Below are 26,890 nucleotides of genomic sequence, written 5' to 3'. Positions count from 1 at the left end.
GGGTCACCTGGTCATCCCACCTTACTTTGGCCTGAATAGTCATTTATTAATACAAAAAAAATATTACATTAACTAGTGATTTAATGGCAATGCTGAACTGAATCACTAGAGATGACCATTTCCCCCTACTTAAGCACATTATTTTGCATTTGCTTATATTAATACAGAGCCCCTCATCTCTGTAGAAAGAATATGTTTCTATGAATCCCGAGCACATACAGACTAATTGTGAAAGACTACACGGGGTTCTTGTGCATTTTATTCTTAAATGCTGTTCATATATATGTGATCCTTTCACAGCATAACGCAAGAGACAGAAAACACAGAGCGACATAATTTAAATTGGACTTATTTATATGGTGTTGAAGTATTCAAAAAATCAACAACAAACCCCTAAAAAGTACTCAGATGGCTGACCAATCTGTTTTCAAGCCATACCACTTTTTTTTTCAAATTATCATCATCATCAACAACAACAGCAACAACAACAGCAGCAGCAGCAGGAGGAGCCGCAGAGATTGAACATCCACTGCTGGACAAAGATCACCTACAGAGATCTCCACACATGTTTTCAGCTACTTGCACGAATGTAGCTCCTTTTTTTCGAATGTTATCAACCCATCTCTATTATGTGCCCACCTCTGTCTTTTCTTATCTCTTGGGGTCCTTCAATGTGCTTCCTTGGTCCGCTCACCATCCATTCATCTGGCAACATGACCTGTCCACCTCTGTTTAATTTTCACTGCACATAATCAAAATGTAAGGTAGATATAACAAAAAAGACAGAAGTCATGATATAATACAAGGTGAGTAGATGATATTAGCAAACAAGCAGGAGCAACATATAAGTGGATAGCTGAAGGCTGTACCATAATTAGGTAATTTAGTAAAACTGCCTGCTATTAACTTACAGGAGGAAACAAAGGATATATTACAGACTAATCAAGTGAAATAAATTTTCTGTTGCCAGTATCATTACAAATAAGAGTTGCATCTGATAAGAACATTCTACTTACTTGTGTTTCAACATTGCATTTTGTGGTATTTGGTAATTAGTCATTGGTTTTCGAAATTTGTACACTTGCTCCAACAGATATGCCCGTATTTTTGTTACTGCCTTAATTTTTAATTTTTCGAGTACTTCCTTCACATCTTGACATGATTTCACATCTGGTCCAAAAAAAATAAATGCTTTACTGAGTTACACAACTGACTTTGAATAGCTACAAATTATTTTAAGTGTCTTTACTGTGGGTCTTGATGGAATTTACTAATTATTACACAACAAAAAACATTTTTTAATGTATATTTCATAATAGAAAACCTAGGTTCCTGGTAACATTAGAAAATGGGCTTGTAATCTGAAACCTATGTCATGTAAAACAAAAACTCATGAAACATACACAAACAAGTGTAATATCTACAAATTATTATCTGACACACAGAAGATCACACATACCTTCACCTAGGCTTACAAAGTATTTGGAAAAAAAAAATTATATAAATAAAAATAGCTGCTGCAGTGTGGCAAAAGTAAATACTAGTACCTTTTATACTTTGCTCCTTCACAAAATTTATTTTGTGATTTAGTACAGTTAACTGGGTTAGAAAATCCTCTTCTGTTACAGGACTATCAAGGATTCCTCTGAAACAATAAAACCGATCTCCATTTTTAAATTGTGTTGGTAAATGATGGAAGCTCTTACAAGAATCTATGTTTGTAAAATGTTTAACAATGAAAACAATCAATTTTTGACAAAACAATGTAATTTGAGAGATTAAAAAATCTACTCATCAAATGGTGGCAGAACACACACATAATTACAACTTTCTTTTATGTGTGTGTTCTACCATCGCTTGATGAGTCAGTTTTTTATCTTTGTAAAATATTTGGTTTTTATAAATTGGTCTTCTCCCAAAACACAATTTTTCCTCCTCTCTCATGGCCAACCACACGCATTTCCCCACATGTCAGCACCTATGAGTCATCTTCTATGAGCTTCACTTTAAATTTACTCATTTTTCTTGCCATGACCTAGCTAGCATTATAAAATCTTTAAAAAATATTTAATCTGGGGGGCTGATATGTAATTCCAAAAAAAAAAAATATATACACATAATAAATCAATCATTTGATTAGGGCTGCTTTGCTGACAGTTTGAAATATGTGGAAGTTCAACCTATCCACAAAAAGGGCAGACAAGATGAGATAGGAAATTTCTTCCCAGTATTGATTTTATCAATTATTCCTAAAATATTAGAGTGAAAAGTGTGTAATCAATTAGAAAAATGTAACAAAAACATAACATTATTCTTAATAATCAATATGGATTTAAGTAGGAGTGAAGTACTGCGCATGCTGTTAATAAGCTTGTACAAATGTTTCCTTACCTAACTTGTAAGTCAATTACCAAATAGTAGAGCAAGGTGTGGTAGGCACCACACAAAGAACAATGTTCACTGATGGTTAAGGAACACATCTATTTAATGACTATGCAACTACAAAGAAACACACAAAATAGTCTTGAAATTCATAAGTTCTGGAAAAAGGCATTGACCAGCACGGCTGGCACTGGAAAAGGGCATGATGCAATAGAAAATGTGGATGCTGAGTGAGGTGGCAGTCTTGTCCTCGAGTTTCACCAGCATGACAATATTCTGATGTGAGGCATGGAATTAATAGTCTTTGGCAGAAGGCGCAGCACGAAACACCTTTCATACGCCCAACTGCTTAGCAGGGGTGCGGTGTGGGTGTGTCTAAAAACTTCATGGTATGTGTCACTATGTGGCATGTCTGTAGCATTGCGGGTGCAAGCTGGAGCTGATGCTGATGCCACAGGGATGAAATGGAGACTGGTCAAGGCCAAGTTGGTGTGAGTCTCACCACAGACCAAGCTATTGTTCTCTACCGGTAGCCAGTGACCACAGTATGCAGTTATCTCACCACACAATAGGATCAACAGCTTGGGATGGAAGTAACATGCGAAGGGAGAAACTTGTTGCCTTATCAGATGGCCGTTGCAAGCTAGGGACATACGGAACTGCAAAACCAGCTGTTTAGCGAAAGGCTGCTACACAGTTCCCACAGTACACCCCCCTGCAAGAGCGGAGCTCGGGTGGTGAGTGAAATGGCAACAGCGAACGCTGGCACCAGTAGGGGCATGTCTTGTACCCAGCGTGAGGATGTGAGCAGTGGCATTGACGCTGCAGTTGATAGTCGTCCAACGAGGGCAGACACAGGATTTCTGGGTGCCAAGTGTGAAGTTGGCAGAACGAGCAGCTGTTTGTAGCAATGGTCCACTGCAAGAAAGCCAACGGCAGCGCAGTACTGGCAGCCAATGTGAGTGATGAGTAAGTTGCCTGCAGGGGGGATGTCGGGAGCCGGGTCAAATCGCCCTGAGCCTGTGCTGCATGTGCAGTGGTGGTCACGCACTCTGCAGTGTTGTCAGCACAGGGCTGTGGAGGCAAAGGTTCAGCATTATTGCTGGTTGGCTGCAAGGAGAGGGTGACAGTCTGGTGGCCTTGATAGCTGAAGGCGTGTGCGCCACTCACTGTGAGTGTGAATTGCTGGTGCCTATGGTGTGGAGACGGGCAGAGGCAGCTCCAGGGCATGGCTCCGGGAGCTCATGAGCCAATGCTGTTGTGGAAGTGGCAGAGGCTGTGGTGTGGTTCAGTGTGTAGCCAGATGTTGATGGCAGCAGGTGTGAATTCACAGCATCAATGGCATAGCCGGATGTTGATGGCAGTGGAGGGGAATTTGCAGTGTCTGGCATAGGCGGTACAGAGGCAGGGGCGTGTGCATTCTCTGTCAGGGTGGCTTTCACCTGTGCACGTGGCTGGGCTGAGTGCTGTGGAATCAGACAGCAAATAGGCGGGCTTGAACTTATCAATCAAAACACTTTTGGGGTGACATGGAGTTGTAATGTAAATGTCTTTGAGTACAGTTTGAGAATCTGGTGGGGGCTGGAGTAGTGCAGGCAAAGCGGGGACTGGCGAGTGTTGAAGCAAAGCAAAATGTGTGTGCATGACATGAGGTTGACATGAATTAATTCACTGTGTTTGTTGTACGCTGAGGTGGGGCCACACATAAGCCATGCAGTCATGCAAGACGGCAACAAACTCAGGGATGACATCATCTGCAGGCAGCTGGGCGGGCTCCAGTAAATCACCTGGGACTTGTCGGTGGCAGACATATCAAGGTTGGCCTTGTGAGCAATGTGGAGGCCAAGGAATACCAGGGGCAGGGCAGCAGTTCATCTGCTATTGTCGCAAGCGAGCGTGGCCTTTATGGTATGGTGGAGGCGTTACACCACGCCATTGGCAGCCGGATGGCAGCTCGATGTCAGGTTGAAGGTAATTGCCACAGAGGTCTATTAATGCATGCACAACAAAGGGCAGATGTAAACTGGTATCGATGATCTGTAGTGGCATGGCATGGACAGTTGAAACAGGCAATCGACGTGGGACAAATTTGGCGGCTACTGTGACGGTGGTGATAATGAGCATTGGAGTTGCCTCAGGCCCGCATGTGAACCTGTCCACAATAGTGAGGAGGTAGTGGCAGCCTTCACAGGAAGGAAAGAGTGCCAATGAGGTCCACATGAATGTGGGTGAAGCGATGACTGATGCCTGGGAAGGTGGCGACAAAGGCTTGTAATGTGGTGGCCAACTTCGGCACGCTGACAGGCGAGGTGAAGGTGCAGGTGCAGCTGAGGCAGTCAGCAACGACATTGAGAACTCTAGAGACATGATGTACATCGGTAGTTAATTCAAATATGAATGACAGATGTTGGAACTGGTGTGGGGAGCACTGGTCGCAGTCCTTTGTGAGAGCAAATGTTATGGATTTGTGGTTGATGAAGACCTCGAAGCGACAGATCTCCACTGACACCCAAAAATATTTGATTGCCTCACAGATGGCGAGGAGCTCTCTGTCGTACATGCTCCAGCGTCGTTGAATGGGAGAGAGCTCATTGGAGAAGAAAGCAGGCAGTTGCCAGGGGTCACCAGTGTGCTGCTGCAAGATGCACCAACAACTATCTCACTGGCACTGACCATGATGGCAAGTGAGGCAGTGGATGAGTAGGGTAGCGTCCGCTGAGTCATGCTTAGCAGCAGAGAAGCTGTCTTCAATTTGTGGCATCTGTGGCACCAGCTTGTTCCTCTTTGTTTGGATGCCGTGGAGGGTAGCAGTGAACAGCTCCTACATAGTAGCAGCATTCCTCAGAGGGTAAGAAGTTTAACAAGCTGAGGAAGTGGTGTTGGTCCTTTAATGTCTCTGGGTGCAGGAAAATGAGGATAGCTTGTACCTTTTCGGGCATGGGACATGAGCCGGCAGAGAAGATGGCATGGTCCAAGAATACCAACTCGCTGGCACCAAGAACAACACACTTTGGTGTGTTGTTGTTGTTGCCTGAAGGCATTCAAAAATACTGCGTAGATGCTCGAGGTGTTCCTTGCGTGTCAAAGAAAACTCGAGTATGTCATTCAAACAGCTGAAATAGTAGGGCAAGCCTCGCAACACGCCATCCAAGAAACTCCGCCACGTTCGGGCGGCATTATGAAGGCCAAAGATCATAATGGTGCTCTCGTAGAGTCCAGATGGCATCCTCAGGTGTGACCGGAATCTGGGTGAAAGCCTTGACGCAGTGACTCGTGGTGAAAATTGTAGTTCCAGCCAGTGCGTTGTTGTCAGTGCATAAGAACGACAGCAGGTATCTGTCAGGGATGGCGTGGGTGTTTAGCTTCTGGTAATCACCGCATGGGTGCCAAGAGCCATCCTTCTTCCTGACAAGGTGAAGGGTGGATGCCCGTGGGCTCTTCAAAGGATGCAGCACACCAGCTGTGAGCAGCTCATCAAACTCAGGCTTGGCAATGTTGAGTTTGTGCATGGTAGGCAATGTGGCCAACAGAAGACAGGTGGTATGGAGGGTGGTGCTGATGTAGTGGACAGTTGAATGGCGGACCTCCTGAGGCACGCTGGAAGGGTGTGTGGGAGCAGGAAATTGCGGCACTAGATCAGCACAGGGACTGGAACAGATCACCAGTTTCATGTCGAAAAGAACAGCGAAACAAGTGGTACACTACATTGATCTACTGGTGTTGCAGTCAATGACCTGCAATATCAGGGAGCAAGAGATAAGAGTCTGATGAAGTCCACTATGATAATGGGGTCAGTGACACTAGCGAAGGTAAAGGTCCAATCATCATCATCATCATCATCTTGGACAGTTTCCAGCCACTGGCTGGGTCTGTCGGGAACACAAGCCTCTCCACCGTGTTCTGTCTTTCCACCATTCCCCCTCTTCCACCTTCGTCCAGTTCTCTCCTCTTCTCATCACACATTCCTTCACTCCCTTCACCCATCTATCTCTTGGTCTTCCTCTGGGCCTCTTCCCCTCCAGTTGCAGATCAAACATCCTCTTTGGAATTCTTCCCTCATCCATTCTCTTCATGTGTCCATACCACTGCAGTCTTGATTTTTCTATCCTGTCCTGTACTGGTTCCTCCTTTAGTCTTTCCCTCACATACAAATTTCGCAATCTGTCTCGTCTTGTTACACCCAACCTGCTCCTCTGGAACTTCATTTCACTAGCCTGTATTCTACTTTTGTCGCTTTTGTGCATTACCCATGTCTCACTTCCGTATGTCAATATGGGGACAAAGTAGGTTCGGTATATAATTCCCTTGGATTTCTGTGGCACCTCCTTGCTCCAAATAAGCCCCCTAATGCATTTGTAGAACTGCCCTGCTTTTCTGCATCTTTCATTTATTTCCATTGCGTTTCCCCCCTTACTTTCAATCACGCTTCCCAGGTACTTGAAGTTCTCTACCACTTGTAGTTTTTCCCCTCCACAAGTTATATCCACATTTGGCCTATTCTTCTTCCTTGTTGTGACGATTATTTCACTTTTCTTTGCAGAGAAATGCATTCCATATTGTGCTGCCGTTGCCTCCCATGCATCTAACTGCTCTTGCACCTCCTTCACGCAATTTCCCCATAACATCAGGTCATCGGCAAAAAGCACTGCTTTCATTTTATGATCTCCAATTGCATCTGATACTTGCTGTAGGATTTCATCCATAACAATAATAAACAATAAAGGCGAAAGTGCACTTCCCTGTCGCAGCCCATTTTCCAGCTTGAACCATGCAGTACGTTCCCTCCCCACTTTCACACAACTCTCACTTCCCTCATACATTTTTCTGACTTTTCGTGTAATCTCTTCATCTATCCCTTTTGCGTTCAGCACATCCCAGAGCTTGTCCCTACAGATACTGTCATACGCCTTCTCAATATCCAAAAAGGCCATGATTAAGTCCTTCCCGTACTCATAGTGCCTTTCCTGCAGTTGCCTTACCGCAAATATGAGGTCCGTTGTTGATCTTCCCGGTCTGAAACCGTACTGCTCCTCTTGCAGTCTACTTTCAATACTGCTTCTTATTCTCTTCTCCAGCATCTTTTCATAGATTTTTCCACAGTGGCATAGCAGGGTGATTCCTCTGTAGTTCTCACATCTCCTTTTATCCCCTTTCTTGAAGATCGGGACTATAATTCCTTTCTTCCAATCCTCAGGAATTCTGTTCTCCTTCCACACCACCCTCAGCACTCTGTATAGCCACTGGGTTCCTACTTCTCCTGCTGCTCGTATCATATCCACTGTTACTTCATCCCAACCTGGTGCCTTGCCCCCTTTCATCCTCTTTATGGCTTCTTCCACTTCATTCCAAGTTAGATCATCAATTTCCCCACTATTATAATCGTCTGCTGCCTTAGGCTCTCCATTGCTGTTAGTTACCTGCTTGGCAGCATTCAACAGATCTTCAAAGTACTCCTTCCAAATCTTTTTGAGCTCATGCATTTCCTCCACAACTCTTCCATTATTATCCATGATCCTCAGGCACTCGCTTCTGTCATTCCTCTTATTTCTTACCATGGTGTAAAGTACTTTTTTGTTCCCTTCACTGTCCTCTTCTAACATTCTTGTCCATTTTTCCATCCACTTCTTCTTCTCCGCCCTTACTATGGTCTGTGCCGCTTTCTTGCTTTCCTTATATTTTACCCTAGCTTCCTCTGTTCGGGTCTGGAACCATTCTCTGAAGGCTTTATTCTTTCGAAGTACTGCCTCTTTACATATGTTGTTCCACCATGGGGTTTCCCTACTTCTCCTCTTTGTGCTAGTTCTTCCGCACACAGTCTCAGCTGCCTCAACTAGAGCCCTCTTAAAATCGCCCCATTCTTCTTCCACTGTTCTCTGATCTTCCTTTGGCAGCTTCTTCCTGATCAGTGTCTGGTACTGGGTCCTCCGTTCATCCTCTTTCAGCATCCATGTCTTCAACCTTTTCTCCTGTATATCTGTTGCCCTCCTATCTTTTTTCTCTCTTAGGGTGGCTACCAACAGCCGATGGTCGCTGTCTAAGGCCTCAGATGGTATGACCTTAACATCTGTGAGGCTGCTCATCATCTGCCTATCCACTAGTACACAGTCTACTACTGAAGTTTGGGACCAGTCCCCACTGTACCAAGTTATTTTGTGACTACTCCTCTTCTTGTACCACGAATTTGCGATCGCCAGCCCATTCCTCTTGCAGAATTCCAGCAACAATTTTCCTTCTCTATTTCGGTTCCCCCAGCCCTCTGGTCCCATTATCTCCTCGAATCCTTTCCTGTCTGTGCCAACATGTGCATTGAGGTCCCCTATTATAATCTGATTTCCTCCATTTAGCTGCTTTTGCATGTCATCTTCAAATTCCTCCTTCTCCTTTTTTGTACACCCCACCTGTGGGGCATATGCTTGGATGATTTCAATGCTTTTTCCTTTCACCCATACTCTGGCTTTTATCATTCGATCATTGATACCTTCCACCTCCTCCTGCAGACCCTCTCTGACCACTATTGCCACTCCATTTCTTCCCCTCTCATTCCCTATCCAGTACAGTTTACATCCTTTACTTAGTGGTTTTTCACCAACTCCTCTCCACCTAGTCTCAGCAAGTCCCAAGATGTCCAATTTCCTCCTTTCCATCATTTCTACAATTTCTTCTAACTTCCCAGTTAGAGTCCTTACGTTTAAGGTGCCCAGCCGTAAACCATCTCGTAATCCTTTTCCATTGCTTGGTCCGTTTCCTTTAAATCCGTTCCGTGATCCGAGGCATGTTCCCTTTTTGAAAGCAGTTGATTTATCCACTACTGGCTTGCTAGGCCTATCGCAGCTTCACCAGAGCCCCGTTAGCCGTCACGTTTCAGGGTTCCCATAGGGCCTTCTCAGCTACCGTAGCGGTCCTGGGGCACACGAAGTCCCCGCTGTACATCGCCCCTAAAGGCAATCCCCTACTTTGTGCCGTTGCCCATCTCCCACGACTTGGACGAGGGGTTGGTCCAATAAAGATCCTATTGAAGGATGAGGTCGCAGTGGTGTATACCATACATGGTGATGGTGGAGTTGTTTACTGCCATCAGGAGAATGGCTGAGGTGGTGCCAGAGTCTCATACAAGCCACCACAGAAAGATAGACAACTCTGAGCCGACTGCAATCAGGAAAGGCAGACAGAGCATACATCATGGACAAACAAGCACTGGGAGATCTTGCAACAGCCACAGACACCTAATCCCAGCAGCCATTGGGTTTTGGGTGACAAGAACAGTGGTCCCTGCAGTTCATAGCACCCGGGCTAAAACACTTCTGTTGCCAGCACAGGTCGACTATGTTATGAGAGGTATTGGCTGGTTGGCTAGGGCTGCAGCAGTGGTTGCAGGCAGGGAGATTAGTGTCTCGTGAACCTGGTCAGCGAGGCTGATGCTGTCGATGAGGGAGAGGTCAGCATGTGATGCCATAGCTGTCTGTGCCAGGAGGTGAGCCAATCAGATATTGTATTGGAAGCAATCAGAGACCATGTGTGTCTCTGTCAGGCTTTACAAGTGGCACAGAAACTGCTAGGGTATCCAGATCCTGCATTGCTTGAGGGAAAGGAGGATCTGGGCGCACTGCATTTCAGACAACGAGATTTGTGTCACATGGCGGCACCGGAGTGTCTTGTAGCGGTCGGTGGTTGAGGGCGATGAAATGTCATCACGGATCTTCTTCACATATGTCAGCTCAACCTGGCAGATCATCATAGCGACCTTGGTGGCATCTTGGGTTGTGCCAAAGTTGGTGAAGATGGCGTCTACCAGGGAAAACCACAGGCACAGTTCCCTCAGATTGAAAGGCATTAGGTGAGCCGTAGCATGGCTGGACGAAGTGGTGATGGCATGCAGGGCAACAGGCATTGGTGCATTAAAGCAGGGAGGGATGGCAGCAGAGGCGGCAGAAGTAGGGGTCGTTGCAGGTGTTGACATGGAGTCTGGCACTGGTGGCTGGACTGCTGGTAGTCATGTTGCCATTAGTTGCATGTGCAGGTCTGCGTTGCTTCGTACCAGTTCCACAACGCGTTTGGTTAGCTCAGTGATGACACGTCATGTGGCGCTGGAGCAGCAGCCGAGTATGGCGAGGTGTCAGGCGGGGCAGAAGGGGAAGCTATGGCTGCTAGGTTGAACAAAGGACAGCAAAACATGCAAGAAAAATGGCTCGTGATGTGAAACACTAGTGTTTGTGGCACGAAAATGGAAGCTGCTGATGGTGCGGGCAAGAGTCAAAACAAGCACTAATGGAACGAGGCAGCCAACACTATGCCAAAATAGGAAATCAATTCGATTAAACCTACTGCCGGGTCACCACTGTAGGATGTTTTTTTATCTAATTTATAAGTCGATTACCAAATAGAAGAGCAAAGCATGGTAGGCGACACAAAAGGAAAAGTGTTCACTTGCGGTCAAGGAACACACCCAATTTCCGACTATGCAAATACAAAGAAACACACAAAATAATCTCGAAATTCATATGTTCTGAACAAAGCCACTTGCCAGTTTGTTTGGCACTGGAAAAAGGTACAGTACAGCAGAAAAGGTGGACACTGTACAAGATGGCAGCCTCATCCCCGAGTTTCACCAGCACAACGATATTCCAACGCGAGGCATGGAATTAATAGCCACTCGCAGGAGACGTGGCACAAAACACCATTTACATGCCCAGCTGTATAGCAGGGGAAGAGAGGGCGTGGTGCGGGTGCCTCTCGAAACTTCATGCCACATGCCGCCACATAGTGTCTGTAATGATGTAGGCGTGGAGCAGGAATTGACGTAGATGGCATGAAGAGGAGCCGGAGACAGGTCGAGGCTAGGTTGATGGAAGTCTCACTATAGTTCTCTACTGGCAGCTAGTGATTTTAGTATGCAGGTATCTGATCGCATGGCAAGATCGACAGCTAGAGACGGAAGTAACACCTGAAGTGAGAAACTCACTGCCTTAGTAGATGGCCGTTATGAGCTAGGGACGTACAGAACTGCTATGACAGCTGTGCAGCAAAAGGCCACCACAAACTGATGACTAATACAAGCAAATGCCATGCAGTGGGTATCTGGTATCATTTACGACCTCACTAAAGCATTTGATACACTAAACGATAAGCTGCTGCTGCTTCACAAAATGGCTGCTTATGGTTCTCATAGAAAATCTTTAAGCTGGTTTTCATTATACTGCAAAAATAGAAAACAGAGGGTAGTCATACAACAAAAAGGAGAAAAACCTGTTCTAGCTGGAAGAAAATACAAACGAGCACATTTGGTCCCCTCAATGATCCTATATTAATGAAAGACACATCATTTAAAGTAATTTCGGACTCGATCCTGTATGCACACAATTCAATAACAGAGGTTGGTTGGTTGGTTGATTGATTTGGGGGAGGGGACCAAACAGTGAGGTCATTGGTCCCATCAGGTTAGGGAAGGATGGGGAAAGAAGATGACCATGCCTCTTCAAAGGAACCAGCCCAGACATGATTTAGGAAAATCACAAACAATCTAAATCAGGATGGCCGTACGTGGGTTTGAGCCTTCATCCTCCCGAATGCCAGTCCAGTTTGCTATTCAACATTGAGTGGAGTGCTGTAAAAATAATGAGCTAGCACAGAACCCTAACAAACTCTTTAATGACTTGAAATTTAAGTGAATAATAATGCTGTGAAACTGACAAAAACACAAACTGCACATTTCAGGACCAAATAAACTGCTGAATATATTTCACAGTTAAATTACGAGGGCAGACAACTGATCACCGCAGACCCTGTTAAATTTCTTAGAGTTGTTATGAACAAAACCTTGCTGTGCACTTGTCACAGGGATTGTTTAGTGAAGTAATTAAAACAGATTTGTTTGCGTAATAACAGATCTAAATAAAGTAACTGACTTAGTCATTAAGAAAACTGTTTATCAAGCACATTTTATATCAGTTATAAGCTGTGGCTTAATTTTTTGAGTGCTGAAAAAGCAAACCACCTCAGAGCGTTCGAGCTTCAAGTTGGAATCCTTAAGCATTTAGTTGAGTTAACGGCCTTCAGATTTGTGCGATTTATTGAGTAACTGAAATTTGGCAGATTCCTTTTCATTTTTATATGGATAACCTCACACTTTCCTTTATTCGGGGACAGTTGCCATTTTAGCACCATACACATATTTTGTCTAAATCTTTTCCTGTACAGTAAATGACAGCATCATCTGCAAAGGACCAAGAGGGCTACTTGGATTGTCTTCTAAATCATTTATATAAATTAGGAACAGCAGACAGCCAATAACATTTCCTTGGGGAACACTGCGTATCACATCTTTTTTACTCCATAATTTTCTGTTCATTATTATATACTGTGACATTTCTGACAGGAAATCATTAATTCAGTCACACAACAGAAGCAATACTCCATTGGCAAGCAATCTGATTAGAAGTCTCTTGTGAGGAATGGTGTCAAAAGCCTTCTGGAAATCAAGAAATATGGATTCAATTTGAGATCCCCTGTCGTAGCACTTATTAATTCACATGAGTAAACAACTAGTTGTGTTCTACAAAAACAATATTTTCTGAATCCTTGCTGACTGCATGTCAATAGTCTATTTTCTTCAAGGTAATTTATAATGTTTGAACATAGTACATTTTCCTTAGTCCTACTGCAAATCAATGTCAGTGATATTGGTCTGTAATTCACTGGATTACTCGTACCTCTTTTCCTGAATATTGGTGTGACTTATGCAACATTCCAATCTTTTGGCACAGATTCTTTGTCAAGCAAGCAGTTGTATGTGACTACTAAATATGGAGCTATTGTATCAGCATACTTTAATAGGATCCCAACTGGTGTCTGGATTGGATTGAGTGGTTTAAGCTGCTTCCCTACACTGAGGTTACCTACATCCATGTTACTCATGTTGGCAGCAGATCTTGATTCAAATCTGGAATACTTATTTCATCTTCGTTGGTGAAGGTATTTCGAAAAACTAAGTTTAACAACTCTGCTTTAGTGACATTGTTGGTTGGGTTGGGTAGTTTTGGGGAAGGAGACCAGACAGCGAGGTCATCAGTCTCATCGGATTAGGGAAGGACGGGGAAGGAAGTCGGCTGTGCCCTTTGAAAGGAACCATCCCAGCATTTGCCTGGAGCGATTTAGGGAAATCACGGAAAACCTAAATCAGGATGGCCGGACACGGGATTGAACCGTCGTCCTCCCGAATGCGAGTCCAGTGTTTAACCACTGCGCCACCTCGCTCGGTACGACACTGTTGGTAATAGTACCATTGGTATCATGCAGTGAAGGTACTGATCGTGTCTTGCCACTGGTGTACGTTACATGCTACCAGAATCTCTCTGGATTTTCTGTCAGATTTCGAGAGAAAGTTTCATTGCGGAAGCTATTAAAAAGCATCTTGCATTGAAGGCTGCGCTAAATATCGGTAAAACATCACCAATCTTGGATATTTTTTGTTCCTTTAAGTTTGGCATGCTTTTTTTTATTGCTTCTACAACAGTTTTGTGTAACAAAGGGGATCAGTACCACCTTTTAGTAATTTATTCCATATAAATCTCTCAATTTTCCCAGGTACTATTTCCCTGAATTTAAGCCACATCTGGTCTACACTTACGTAGTTTGGAAGGAGTGTAGACTGCCTCTTAGGAAGGCATCAACTAAATCTATATCTGCTTTTATTAAAGAGATATATTTTGCGTTCACTTTTGGCAGATTTGGATGTTGTGGTGGTCAGTTTCACCACAATGACTTTGAGGTCACTAACCCTGTATCTATCATGAAGCTCCCTATTAGTTCAGGATTATTTGTTGCTAAGAGGTCAACTATATTTTCGCAACCCTTTACACTCTGAGTGGGCTCATGAACTGATTTCTCAAAATAACTTTCAGAGAAAAGATTTAGTACAGCTTCTAATGATGTTTTAAACCTACTACTGGCTTTGAGCACATATTTCCACCCACATATCAAGGGTAGATTGAAATCGCCACCAACTAAGATTGTATGAGTGGGGTACTTATTTGAGACAATACTCAAAGTTTTCTCTGAACTCTTCAGCTTCAGTAAAAGGAAATTACAATTAATTTATTCTTGTTGTCAAGTATACCCAACTTACTCACATGAACTATCTACTTCAATTTCTCTACAAGGTAAACTACTGTCACACCACTAATCTATCCTTCCAGAATACCATTAGGTTCTCTGTAAAAATTTTGGCTGCATTAATACTGATTTGTTGACTGAATCTATAAGTAATAGGTTTAGCAGCATGCTTCTGAACTGCTTCCATGTCTTCCTTAAATCAAACTTGTTGTGAATCCCAACCAATCAAGCAGCACTCAAGAATGGGTCACATCAGTCTTCTATACTTGGTCTGCTATAGCGGTGAGCTACACTTTCCTGGAATTCCCTAATAAACTGAAATCGATCATTTGCCTTCCTTACAGATGGCCTTATGTGCTAGCTCCATTTCATGTTGCCGTGCAGTGTTACATCTATATATTTATGCAACATAACTGTGTCAAGCAGCACATAGCTAATACTGTGTATGAACCTTACAGGATTGTTTTTAATATTTATCTGAATTAACTTACATTTCCCCATATTTAGAGCAAGCTGCTATCCACTGCACCACCAAGAAATTCTATTGAAATCCTTCTGTATCTTCCAACAGTCACTCAATGATGACACTTTCCCATAAAATATAGCATTATAAGCAAACAGTTGCAGATTTTTGGTCACCCTATCAATCAGATGGTTCACAGATATAGAGAAAAATAGCAGTCATATCACTCTTCCCTGGGCACTCCTGACATTATGTTTGCCTCTAGGAACACTCACTGTATAGGACTACATACTTCTGCACATCTCGTCTCAGCATGAGCTAGAAATGGCCAAAATGCTAGTCATATAAATATATATTTCAAGAAGTCAGTAGCAATAATTCTTTGTAGTGAAAATTAAATTAATATACTACTTGAAATGTTGATTATGGAAATTTAACTTAAGACATTCAGTCTCTGAACTGAAAATGTTAAACTCATCTCAATATGGTTCTTCTATACTTATCATAAACAATAAAACTGTGTGCTGCAGTCACAGTTCAAAGTGTTTAGACAATGTTGAAATCACAAACAACAACAATATTGCAGACAACGAAGTGTATTGAAATATCAGTTCTACAGAAGAACACTGACAATGATATGAACCAAAAAATATGCTGTTAAGTAACACACGTGGAATTCCCTCATGTTTACATTAACATCACCGACACATGTATGAGTGAAGAGAGAAAAAACAAGATATTGTGTCTTGATGAAGGCAGACTCTTCAAAACATACACAATGTTAAATTATGTGCCTTTCTTGCAGCAATTTGAGGAGTAGGCAATGTAGTTGCACTACTGTTCCTCTTCTCACACTTTTTTTCACTATTCACCATGCCCACTACTGTTCCTCTTCTCACACTTTTTTCGCTATTCACCATTCCAACATTAACAAAGTGTGACAAAACAGTGAAAGAGAACTCATCACAGTCATCCATAAAACACAAGTACACATTATCCTACTGTCAAATTAAGGTAAAGGGCAACCCCTGCCACCACTAGAAGCTTGCTATAAGTGCTTAGTCAATGACCACTTTGATTCACTAGACTAGAGGGTCATGATATGTGGCACCCATCTAACAAGCTCATGGTAGTAATGAATAAACTATTTTCAAACAAGTAACAAGAATATGAAGAGCTTTAATTCCTTTGGGAACTGAAGTAGCATCTCCTGGAAGTTCTTTCACATTCATTACATTCTATAATTAGAATTGGATTTAAGCTTATTTCTGATGAGACACCTACTTTATTAACGTCTCAGAAACAGCCATCTCATCTATGAACTGACTTAGTGGTGCCCTCACAGCCTGACGATTATGAAGCTGCTGGCTCATTGCAACTGATTTCCTCTGTAGGAACAGTATCTCACTGCTGATGCTTCCCAAATCTGACTGGAAGCTCAACAACATTGACTCCATGCGCTGAAATGAAGAAAATACACCTTTCGAGTTTTGTAATACAATATAAAAACAAAAATTTAGGCTAAAGATAAATACTATGTAATATGCAAAGTAAGTGCCTGGCTGCAACATAATCCAATAGAAAAAAATTAGGAAATCACAGAAACACACATGGGGAAGCAAGCTAAATCTGCTGCTTCTCTCATCAGCAGTTGTTAGAAAATTACAGTTACATAAAAGTAGTAAAATATATGCATAAGTGGTATAGTGATGAAAAAGCAAACTATAGGTGAAGTGAGATATTCATAGTGCATCAGAAGTTTGACATAATACACCAATTACTAAAGGTAATACTTCTGTAATTGAAATATAACTACAGACACTGTGGCCACCCAAATCAAAAATGCTCCAATGATTGTGAAAAATACTACATCAAGAACGGATATATGTGACAGAAATGATGAGATTAGTGAAAATACATAGATGTCAGGATTACAGAGACATATCTGATATCTGACCTCGAGAATTCAGTATAAAATGAAGTGCCTGAAACACAGTAAGTTGATGCTCTTCCACTTGCTATTGTCCTATACATTTTAGTAACCATTTTTCCCTAGCCCTTCAGTTAATTGTACTTATGCATGTATGGCCTATGCCGTATGAACACTCAAAATGATTAATTTCTTACTCACATAGTACTTAATGAGTATGATTAAAATGTTTATTATTTTGGGCAGTACAGGATCAATGAGAAGATTGATCATTTCCACTGTTTCATTATAATCCCTCCAGCTGCAGAACAAATTCACACAACTGACTTCCAGACTGAGTTAGGTATCACCTTACTCACTACTGCTTGCTGTGCAGAACAGGATTATGGATGGTATTTGTAGAACAAGCAACTGAATCCTTGGAGCACCACACAGATTTTATGACATCTATGCTGTTAAAGGAATATGGATTTTTCAGAAAGGATACCAGAAAATACATTTCATTGGATTCAAAATGATTGTTCCTTTTCTGATCAACTTTGCTGCACACCATGCATATTTGATCATTCCTGTGAAAGCGAGTGCACTAAACTGATGCAGAATTAAGGAATGTATTTGTACGGCCTGTTCCCTCATAGTGATGAAATTTAAAAATAAAAGTACACCTTCAGGATTTGTATCCATACCGCCAGCATGGTAACCATTAACATTAGCCGCTGTGCTGCGCCTGCCTGCTTGAAACATACTTATTTTATGGTGTAGAAGTTAGGCGTAAAACTTCTTCAAATTTCTCTGAAACTGTGTGGCATTGCATGAAAAGCCGCTACCCGGGTAGTCAGGACATGTCCCTTTTACAATGTACCCAGGACTCATCAATATCCATGATTAACAAGTCTGATGGCCCTTGTGTGTATTGACAATGGTGATGGATTGTGTAAATGAGCTGTCATAACATACTTTTTTCTATGTGCCCAAAGTTTGCAATTATTCTTACAGCAAAAGTAGCCAAAACCTAAAGATTTTAGCAGACCTATGATATGGTTTTCCCATTTTAAATTTTCCTCTCAACATGCACACCAAAGAATTATAATTTTCTACACTATTTATTATTTTTTGTTGTTTTATCAAGGTAAAAGAAGGTGGAGTATTTTTTAGAGCAAAAACTGTATGAGATGCATATTTTTAAGCTTAAAAAGCTTGCCCATTTGTACAAAACCTGTCAGTAATTATCACAAAAACTTCATTTTATATTTTCTCTGTTGATACTTCTCTGGTTGGATGCACAACAATGCTGGTATCATCTGTTAATATGCCTCCTGATTCAAGTAAAATGGTACATCATCAGTAATGTTTAACAGGAACAGCAGTGAGCCAATTATTGAACCCTGTGGGACTCCAACAGTAATTTCTACCCATGCAGATTATGTGGCATTTCTCTTTGTGTGAAACAAACGACCTAGAATAACTTTTTGAATTCTACATAATATCTTGTGCTGCAGCAGATGGCATCAATTGCTACGTGCAGACAGGTCAACAATCACTGCAGTGTTCCAGCATCAATTGAATATTGTGGACAAAAGTTGTATGTTTACTTAAGACATATGAACAAGATGACATTATTCCACAGTGTGGTCTACATAGGCCAGTGCCCACTCTTTGGTATGTATTACACTTTTCTATTTACTGGTTCCACATATGCATTACTGTCATAGCAGCAGAATCCACATGAGTTGAATTGTAATGGTAGCAAAAACCAATCGTTCCACAACATATGAACTTAATTCAGAAATTATTTAACATTTAATGTATACTGGTAGTAGCTTTGTGTTTCCACATCATCTGATAGTTCTTTACTAAGACCGATGTAACAATAACCTTTAGAGAACACGCAAGGCAGTACTGGTGGGTGCCATCTGTCAGCAATCTTAGTCACTTGTTGCTGGTAACCTGTCCTGAGTTTGGATTTATGTGGATCACTCTTTCTGGGTGCTGAAACTTCACAAATGACAATGCAAAATCGTCTGTTACTTCTGATTCCTTTCCTGCATCTTACTTGTAACTGTACATTGATATTTAGACAGTAGACAATACTGTGTTACCAAACAGAGACTTCTATGTGTTGTTCAGTAAATACATATATGTACAATCACTGGAGTAAGAAAGGTTATAATGTAATACATCAGAAAACATTGTATTTATGGCCGAAGCTAAGTACAGCTCCCAAAAAAATGCTGACAGAATGCTGTTGTCTCTCATTCCATCTTTCATGTTGATACTGATATACAACTGTAGATGATACGCATGACGGTTGCACAAGAAGAGACCTAATCAGTGATGACAATGATGGTGATAATGGCTGTGTCAATAATGGCAAGCCACAAGGAAAACACTACATTATTGCACAAGGTGGAGAACATCCCACACATCACTGCATTAAGTACATGTACTGGTCTGCCTCCCTAACAGGGCCGACATAAGCACTGAGGTTATGGCGAGGACTGGCACTAGATGCAACTACAGGAAATTAGTTTTTTCTTTGTTCACACATCATATCTATATAATTGCCATAAAATGAATACTACAAAGAATTCTAGAGTAACACATTTTGCACTAGTTGGTATTATTACACCATGCTTACTGGTTTGGACTTTGGGCAGTAATCTTGTCCAAGCATCAAAAGTGCAACACACAACTGATCCGCCACTAACGTATCCAGATTAGTTAAATAGACCCTATTCAGCACTAACATCTCCCAACAACATCATGTAAAAATCCAAGAGTTTCAGTGATTTTTACAGGAGATAACATACTTTATGAGCTGCTCCATCTCGTCCACATGTTAATGATGGGGATTTAAGTCATATGTATCTGCACAACAGATCAGCTTCATTTCAGCCTACTCAGAAAACTTGGTCGTAACATTTACTGCCATGGGCAGATGAGTTTCTTTTGTACAAATCATTCCACATAATGTTCAGTCTTCCACATTACATGCTACATGATATAATAATAATGCTCAGCACTGAGGGTATCATAAATAGAAAGAGGACTGTCAACTCTCTCGAATGATAATCATGCCTGTATATAATACCAGCCAGTTTGCATAAAGGTATAAACATAATGTGGGTCAAACTTAATTCCCACGGGTCTACACATATGAAGAGAAGACCATTCTTTTGTGATACAAAATAGTGGTTTACTACTTACGATAAGGAGACTGAAAATATATTCTGTGAGTCTTGGAGGGGGGGGGGGGGGGGGGGGGGGGAATCTTTTGGACAATCTCTCTACACACACAATCCAGCTTCCTTCAATTACCAATGATCCGTATCAACATGATCCATAGGAATCAGTACTATCTCGGAGTTGTACAACAGTTAAATACAGATGGTGCCATCAGGTTTCAATTTGTGAAGCATATTTCTCCACTTAACACATCATGACCACTGTCTGGATGCCTCCGCACATTTTCGCTGTTAGTCTTTAACTAGAAACGAAGCTACCCTCCTCCATTCCACATTCTGCAGTCTCAGGAAGTTTGAGGTGCCTTTGCAGCATAATGTATTAAGTACATTCAGCAATTAATAAGATAACTGACTTAGGAAGGCAACTTCTTTGATCTCCTGATAACAAACAGGTAAAAACTTTGCAATTAAGTTAGTGTAGAAGAGGAAATCAGTTACTCTAATGCTGTTGTATTATCAATTACCGAATGGGTTAAAAGGAATGTTAAGAAAGATAGGTAAAGATCTCTGAGCAGTCAGCAACATACAGTTCTCTCTTTCACTGATAATGTGGTGTACCTATGACTAAAATTCCCAAGTGTTGTACAACATGCCAAGCAAGTTTATTAGATATGGGAAAGATCTACTGCGGTTCAATAGCCAAGTTAGAATGCCACAAGTGTAAAATAGGCTACTTCATTACAGATTTAAATGAAGTAAAAATGAACATAAGAAGAGTATCATATGAAAACTTTCATAAATCCAAAAGTGAAATTCTTTTCACTGATCTGGTGATAAGTCTTAAGAAGTCTGCATTTTATGTTAACTCAGTAAACAGGTCAAAGACATCAGTCCAAGAGCTCAGTGATGAAACTACTGCTGAAACAGAGGATGACACAAACAAACAATTAACTGTTTATGATCATAATGCCATTCCTCTTTTTGATCACTGCGTGAACACCAAAGTGACAGATGTTGAGATAAGTGAACACAGAAAAGAAAACCAACGAAGATTGCCCAAAAGACAATAAGTTACTAAATCTGGTGGAACACCTGTTCAATTCTACACAGAGTGCATAAAAAGAATTTGCTTCACCTTGAGAATTACTTTATTGTGGGCTACTGGTGCCACCATGTGTTCTGAGTGAGGTGAGAAAAGGTGCGGGTCATTTCAAGATGGGTCAATAGACACATGTGCATAACTATAGGCTTATACCACTCACAGCTATCTGTCATAGTATTATGAAATACATTTCTTACTACCAAATAACCATTTTTGGTAGCCAATATTCACCCCTAAAGAAATTGTGACAAAGCAAGCTGGGATACTTTTACTTCCCCTCTTGTTTTGCTATCTGCCTCCTTAAAATACATTTTTTTTTCATTTCTCACTAATTACCATTAACATACATGAGTATAATTTGCATTTTCATAAGAGAAAGATTTGCCCTCAGTTTTAAAGAGTATAATACCAAATTTAATTTTGTGCATAGTTTTAGGTATGTATTTGATTTTATAATTTATTTAGACTATTCCTGGGTGGTATCTTTTGTTACAGGGTGAAATCAGTAATTGTTTTGTAACATAAATTCTATTGTTGGCATCTAAAAAATATAAATTCTGTACTAAATATAAACATTTGGTGGAACAACTAATAGTATTTGTAAAGGATATATTTTGCTCTATTCAAAAACATGTTAGCAAAGCCGGCTCTTAATTAAGTAACTAACAGTTTTGTTGAAAGTATTGTTTGCATACATATATTTCTTAATTTCATGATTTAAACAAATAATTCGGCCTAACCCTTGTAGCAGAAGAAACTGTTAAAAAGACGGAGTCTTTTCGATTTATTCAGTTAATTTAATGAGTTAAGTCCTCGCATAAACCATGGACCTTGCCATTGGTGGGGAGGCTTGCTTGCCTCAGCGATACATACAGTGTACCATAGGTACAACCACAACGGAGGGGTCTCTGTTGAGAGGCCAGACAAACATGTGGTTCCTGAAGAGGGGCAGCAGCCTTTCCAGCAGTTGCAGGGGAAACAGTGGATGATTGACTGATCTGGCCTTGTAACACTAACCAAAACGGCCTTGCTGTGCTGGTACTGCGGACGGCTGAAAGCAAAGGGAAACTACAGCCGTAATATTTCCCGAGGGCATGCATCTTTACTGTATGGTTAAATGATGATGGCGTCCTCTCGGGTAAAATATTCTGGAGGTAAAATAGTCCCCCATTCGGAACTCTGGGCGAGGACTACTCAGGACAACGTTGTTATCAGGAGAAAGAAAACTGGTGTTCTATGGATCGGAGCGTGGAATGTCAGATCCCTTTATCGGGCTGGTAGGTTAGAAAATTTAAAAATGGAAATGGCTAGGTTAAAGTTAGATATAGTGGGAATTAGTGAAGTTCTGTGGCAGGAGGAACAAGACTTCTGGTCAGGTGAATACAGGTTTATAAATACAAAATCAAATAGGGGTAATGCAGGAGTAGGTTTAATAATGAATAGGAAAATAGGAATGCAGATAAACTACTACAAACAGCATAGTGAACGCATTATTGTGGCCAACATAGATACGTAGCCCTCGCCTACCACAGTAGTACAAGTTTATATGCTAACTAGCTCCACAGATGACGAAGAGATTGATAATGTACGATGAGATAAAAGAAATTATTCAGATAGTGAAGAAGGGAGACGAAAATTTAATAGTCATGGGTGACTGGAACTCGATAGTAGGAAAAGGAAGAGAAGAAAACACAGTAGGTGAATATGGAATGCGAGTAAGGAATGAAAGAGGAAGCCACCTGGTAGAATTTCACACAGAGCATAACTTAATCACAGCTAACACTTGGTTCAAGAATCAGAAAAGAAGGTTGTATACATGGAAGACACCTGGAGGTACTGGAAAGTCTCAGATAGATTATATAACGGTAAGACACAGATTCAGGAACCAGGTTTTAAATTGTAAGACATTTCCAGGGGCAGATCTGGACTCTGACCACAATCTATTGGTTATGAACTGTAGATTAAAACTGAAGAAACTGCAAAAAGGTGAGAATTTAAGGAGATGGGACTTGGATAAACTGAAAGAACCAGAGGTTGTACAGAGTTTCAGGGAGAGCATAAGGGAACAATTGACAGGAATGGGGGAAGGAAATACAGTAGAAGAAGAATGGGTAGCTCTGAGAGATGAAATAGTGAAGGTAGCAGAGGACAAGTAGGTAAAAAGACGAGGGCTAATAAAAATCCTTGGGTAACAGAAGAGATATTGAATTTAATTGCTGAAAGGAGAAAATATAAAAAGGCAGTAAACAAAGCAGGCAAAAAGGAATACAAACGTCTCAAAAATGAGATCGACAGGAAGTGCAAAAGGGCTAAGCAGGGATGGCTAGAGGACAAATGTAAGGATGCAGAGGTGCATATCACTAGGGGTAAGATAGATACAGCCTACAGGAAAATCAAAGAGTCCTTTGGAAAAAAAAAGAACACTTGCATGAATATCAAGAGCTCAAATGGAAACCCAGTTCTAAGCAAACAAGGGAAACCAGAAAGGTGGAAGGAGTATATAGAGGGTCTATACAAGGCGATGTTCTTGAGGACAATATTATAGAAATGGAAGAGAATGTAGATGAAGATGAAATAGGAGATACGATACTGCGTGAAGAGTTTGACAGAGCACTGAAAGACCTAAGATGAAAAAAGGCCCTGGGAGTAGACAACATTCCATTAGAACTACTGACAGCCTTGGTATTGTCAGTCCTGACAAAACTCTACCATCTGGTGAGCAAGATGTATGAGACAGGCGAAATACCATCAGACTTCAAGAAGAATATAATAATGCCAATCCCAAAGAAAGCAGGTGTTGATAGATGTGAAAATTACCAAATTATCAGTTTAATAAGCCACGGCTGCAAAATATTAACATGAATTCTTTACAAACAAATGGAAAAACTGGTAGAAGCTGACCTCGGGGAAGATCAGTTTGAATTCCGTAGAAATGTTGGAACACGTGAGGCAATACTGACCCTATGACTTACCTTAGAAAATAGATTAAGGAAAGGCAAACCTACGTTTCTAGCATTTGTAGACTTAGAGAAAGCTTTTGACAATGTTGACTGGATTACTCTCTTTCAAATTCTGAAGATGGCAGGGGTAAAATACAGGGAGCAAAAGGCTATTTACAATTTGTACAGCAACCAGATGGCGGTTATAAGAGTCGAGGGGCATGAAAGGGAAGCAGTGGTTGGGAAGGGAGTGAGACAGGGTTGTAGCTTATCCCCGATGTTATTCAACTGTATATTGAGCAAGCAGTACAGGAAACAAAAGAAAAATTCAGAGTAGGAATTGAAATCCATGGAGAAGAAATAAAAAGTTTGAGGTTCGCTGATGACATTGTAATTCCGGAAGAGATAGAAAAGGACCTGGAAGAGCAGCTGAACAGAATGGACAGTGTCTTGAAATGAGGATATAAGATGAACATCAACAAAAGCAAAACGAGGATAGTGGAATGTAGTCGAATTAAATCGGTGATGCTACAGGAATTAGATTAGGAAATAATACGCTTAAAGTTGTAAATGAGTTTTGCTATTTGGGGAGCAAAATAACTGATGATGGTTGAAGTAGAGAGGATATAAAATGTAAACTGGCAATGGCAAGGAAAGCGTTTCTGAAGAAGAGAAATTTGTTAACATCGAGTATAGATTTAAGTGTCAGGAAGTCGTTTCTGAAAGTATTTGTATGGTGTAGCCATGTATGGGAGTGAAACGTGGACGATAAATAGTTTAGACAAGAAGAGAATAGAAGCTTTCGAAATGTGGTGCTACAGATGAATGCTGAAGATTAGATGGGTAGATCACATAACTAATGAGGAGGTATTGAACAGGATTGGGAGAAGAGAAATTTGTGGCACAACTTGACTAGAAGAAGGGATCGATTGGTAGGGCATATTCTGACGCACCAAGGGATCACCAATTTAGTATTGGAGGGCAGTGTGGAGGGTAAAAATCGTAGAAGGAGACCAAGAGATGAATACACTAAATTGATTCAGAAGGCTGTAGGTTGCAGTACATACTGGGAGATGAAGAAGCTTGCACAGGGTAGAGCAGCATGGAGAGCTGCATCAAACCAGTCTCTGGACTGAAGACAACAACAACGAGTTAAGTTTTAAACTTTGAACAATGTGAAGTTTCAGCATCTATTATTTTGAGGATATATAAGGGCCCGATTTTTTGTCCTGAGACAGTCAGTCCACAGCCAAGTTTCAGACAAGGAACCAGGGCTGGTTAGAACGACAACAATGCATGAAATTAACAGTGAAATAAGTGCTACACAATTAGGCCATTTGTTTGAACTTTGTGGTTAGGTTTATACGGCTTGTAAATGTTCATCAGTAAACTACTTTAGCAGTATGTGGATGTTCGTCTGCAAACTATTAATGAGGCTTATTGAAAGTTAAACAATAGTGCACTGGCCATATATAACTGTTGGGGGGTTGTGAACAATGAAAGTAAAAGACTGTGAAACGCAACTGTGCCTCTGTCGGCTACATCATTTACAGTAGACAGTAGTTGCACTTACAACCCCTATTTTTTCAGCCAGTAATTCAACACCGAGAACAACAAACGAAGAAATAAAGAAAGCAGGGAAGTCATCACAAAATCATCAAATGTTCTGTAAAGACGTTGTACAGAATATCCAGAAAAGAGTAGGTAGAAGCACCCAGCTTGAAGTCATGTTCCTTATTTTATGTAAGGCATTTGATATAGTTGCGCACTTTAGCCTAGTGAACAAAACACAAGCTAACAGAATAATGGGTCAACTCTGTGAATGGATTAATCATCTCCTAGCAAACAGAATTGAAAACATCATTCTTAAATGAGATAAATCATCAAATCTGTAAGCAGCATGCGCCACAAAAGAGTGTTACAGGACTTTCATTGTTCAGCAGACAGTGAAAGATGTTCAACATGAAAATGCTTTACACAATAAATTAGTTAATACAAAATAGTAAGTCTTCTAATTTTTTTTTTCTTTTTCAACATGAAACAAAGTTCATTTAACATGAAAAGAGTTTGCTTCTCAGATGAATAGATTAAGAGAAAATTACAACACTAATCACTGGCTTCGACCAGTGATGTAGTGAATGTGACAAACGATATAAACTATGTAGTCACTACGTCATAACATTGGAAGATTTAGAAACACAAATATCACAAACAGTCTTGATTACAAGAATTTACAATGTACAGAAAACAGCATTTCAAATTAGTTCTGACGATATATAAATAAGAGAAATATTTCTTTGAAAGATATGAACTAAAAATTTTTTGCTTGAACAGTCCACGGGTGTACTGCCGGTCCATAGTGTCCAACGGGCACAATATTTAGGCGATCAGACATGTCGCCATCGTCAGGTGTGCTAACGAACTGAGCTCCTGAGGGCGGGCAGCTGTCCTAAATCCCCTTCCCCCATTAGCCGTTCTTCCCGCGGTCCGTGCCCGCAGCCGCGCGCCGTCGGTCGCTGAGAGGCTGGCGTTGGCGTCTGTGGTGGCGTCAGTGTAACTGCCTCGTCCGCCCTGGTCACTCGTTCGTTTTCTTTGCTGAGTCTCTTTTCAATTAGACTCAGTGCTGGTTCCCATGCCTTGCTGAGGTTATAGCCACAATCTTTGTTGAGTCTGTTCCTGGTACGAATTTCGATAGCCTCTCTAATGACGCTGTCCCAGAAAACGAACAAGCGACCAGTGCAGACGAGGCACCACAGATGCCGACGCCAGCCTCTCAGTGAC

At 41.3% G+C, this 26,890-nt stretch overlaps 1 protein-coding gene across 1 annotated transcript in view; it reads right to left on the bottom strand.

The window, feature by feature from the left end:
* The window catches only part of LOC124798211 (vacuolar protein sorting-associated protein 52 homolog), a 119,928-nt gene that overhangs the window by 71,819 nt on the left and 21,219 nt on the right, over positions 1-26,890 (bottom strand). The window contains exons 3-5 of the mRNA XM_047261515.1: positions 16,238-16,413; positions 1,548-1,645; positions 1,017-1,170 (exon numbers count right to left, since the gene is read on the bottom strand). Coding sequence (XP_047117471.1) covers positions 1,017-1,170; positions 1,548-1,645; positions 16,238-16,413 — 428 coding nt within the window. The remainder of the gene's footprint in view (positions 1-1,016; positions 1,171-1,547; positions 1,646-16,237; positions 16,414-26,890) is intronic.

This window comes from Schistocerca piceifrons, chromosome 5 (genome assembly GCF_021461385.2).
Source record: "Schistocerca piceifrons isolate TAMUIC-IGC-003096 chromosome 5, iqSchPice1.1, whole genome shotgun sequence".
Lineage (NCBI taxonomy): Eukaryota > Metazoa > Arthropoda > Insecta > Orthoptera > Acrididae > Schistocerca > Schistocerca piceifrons.
The sequence above is the reverse complement of the archived record's forward strand: the minus strand, read 5'-3'. Positions and strand labels throughout refer to the sequence as shown.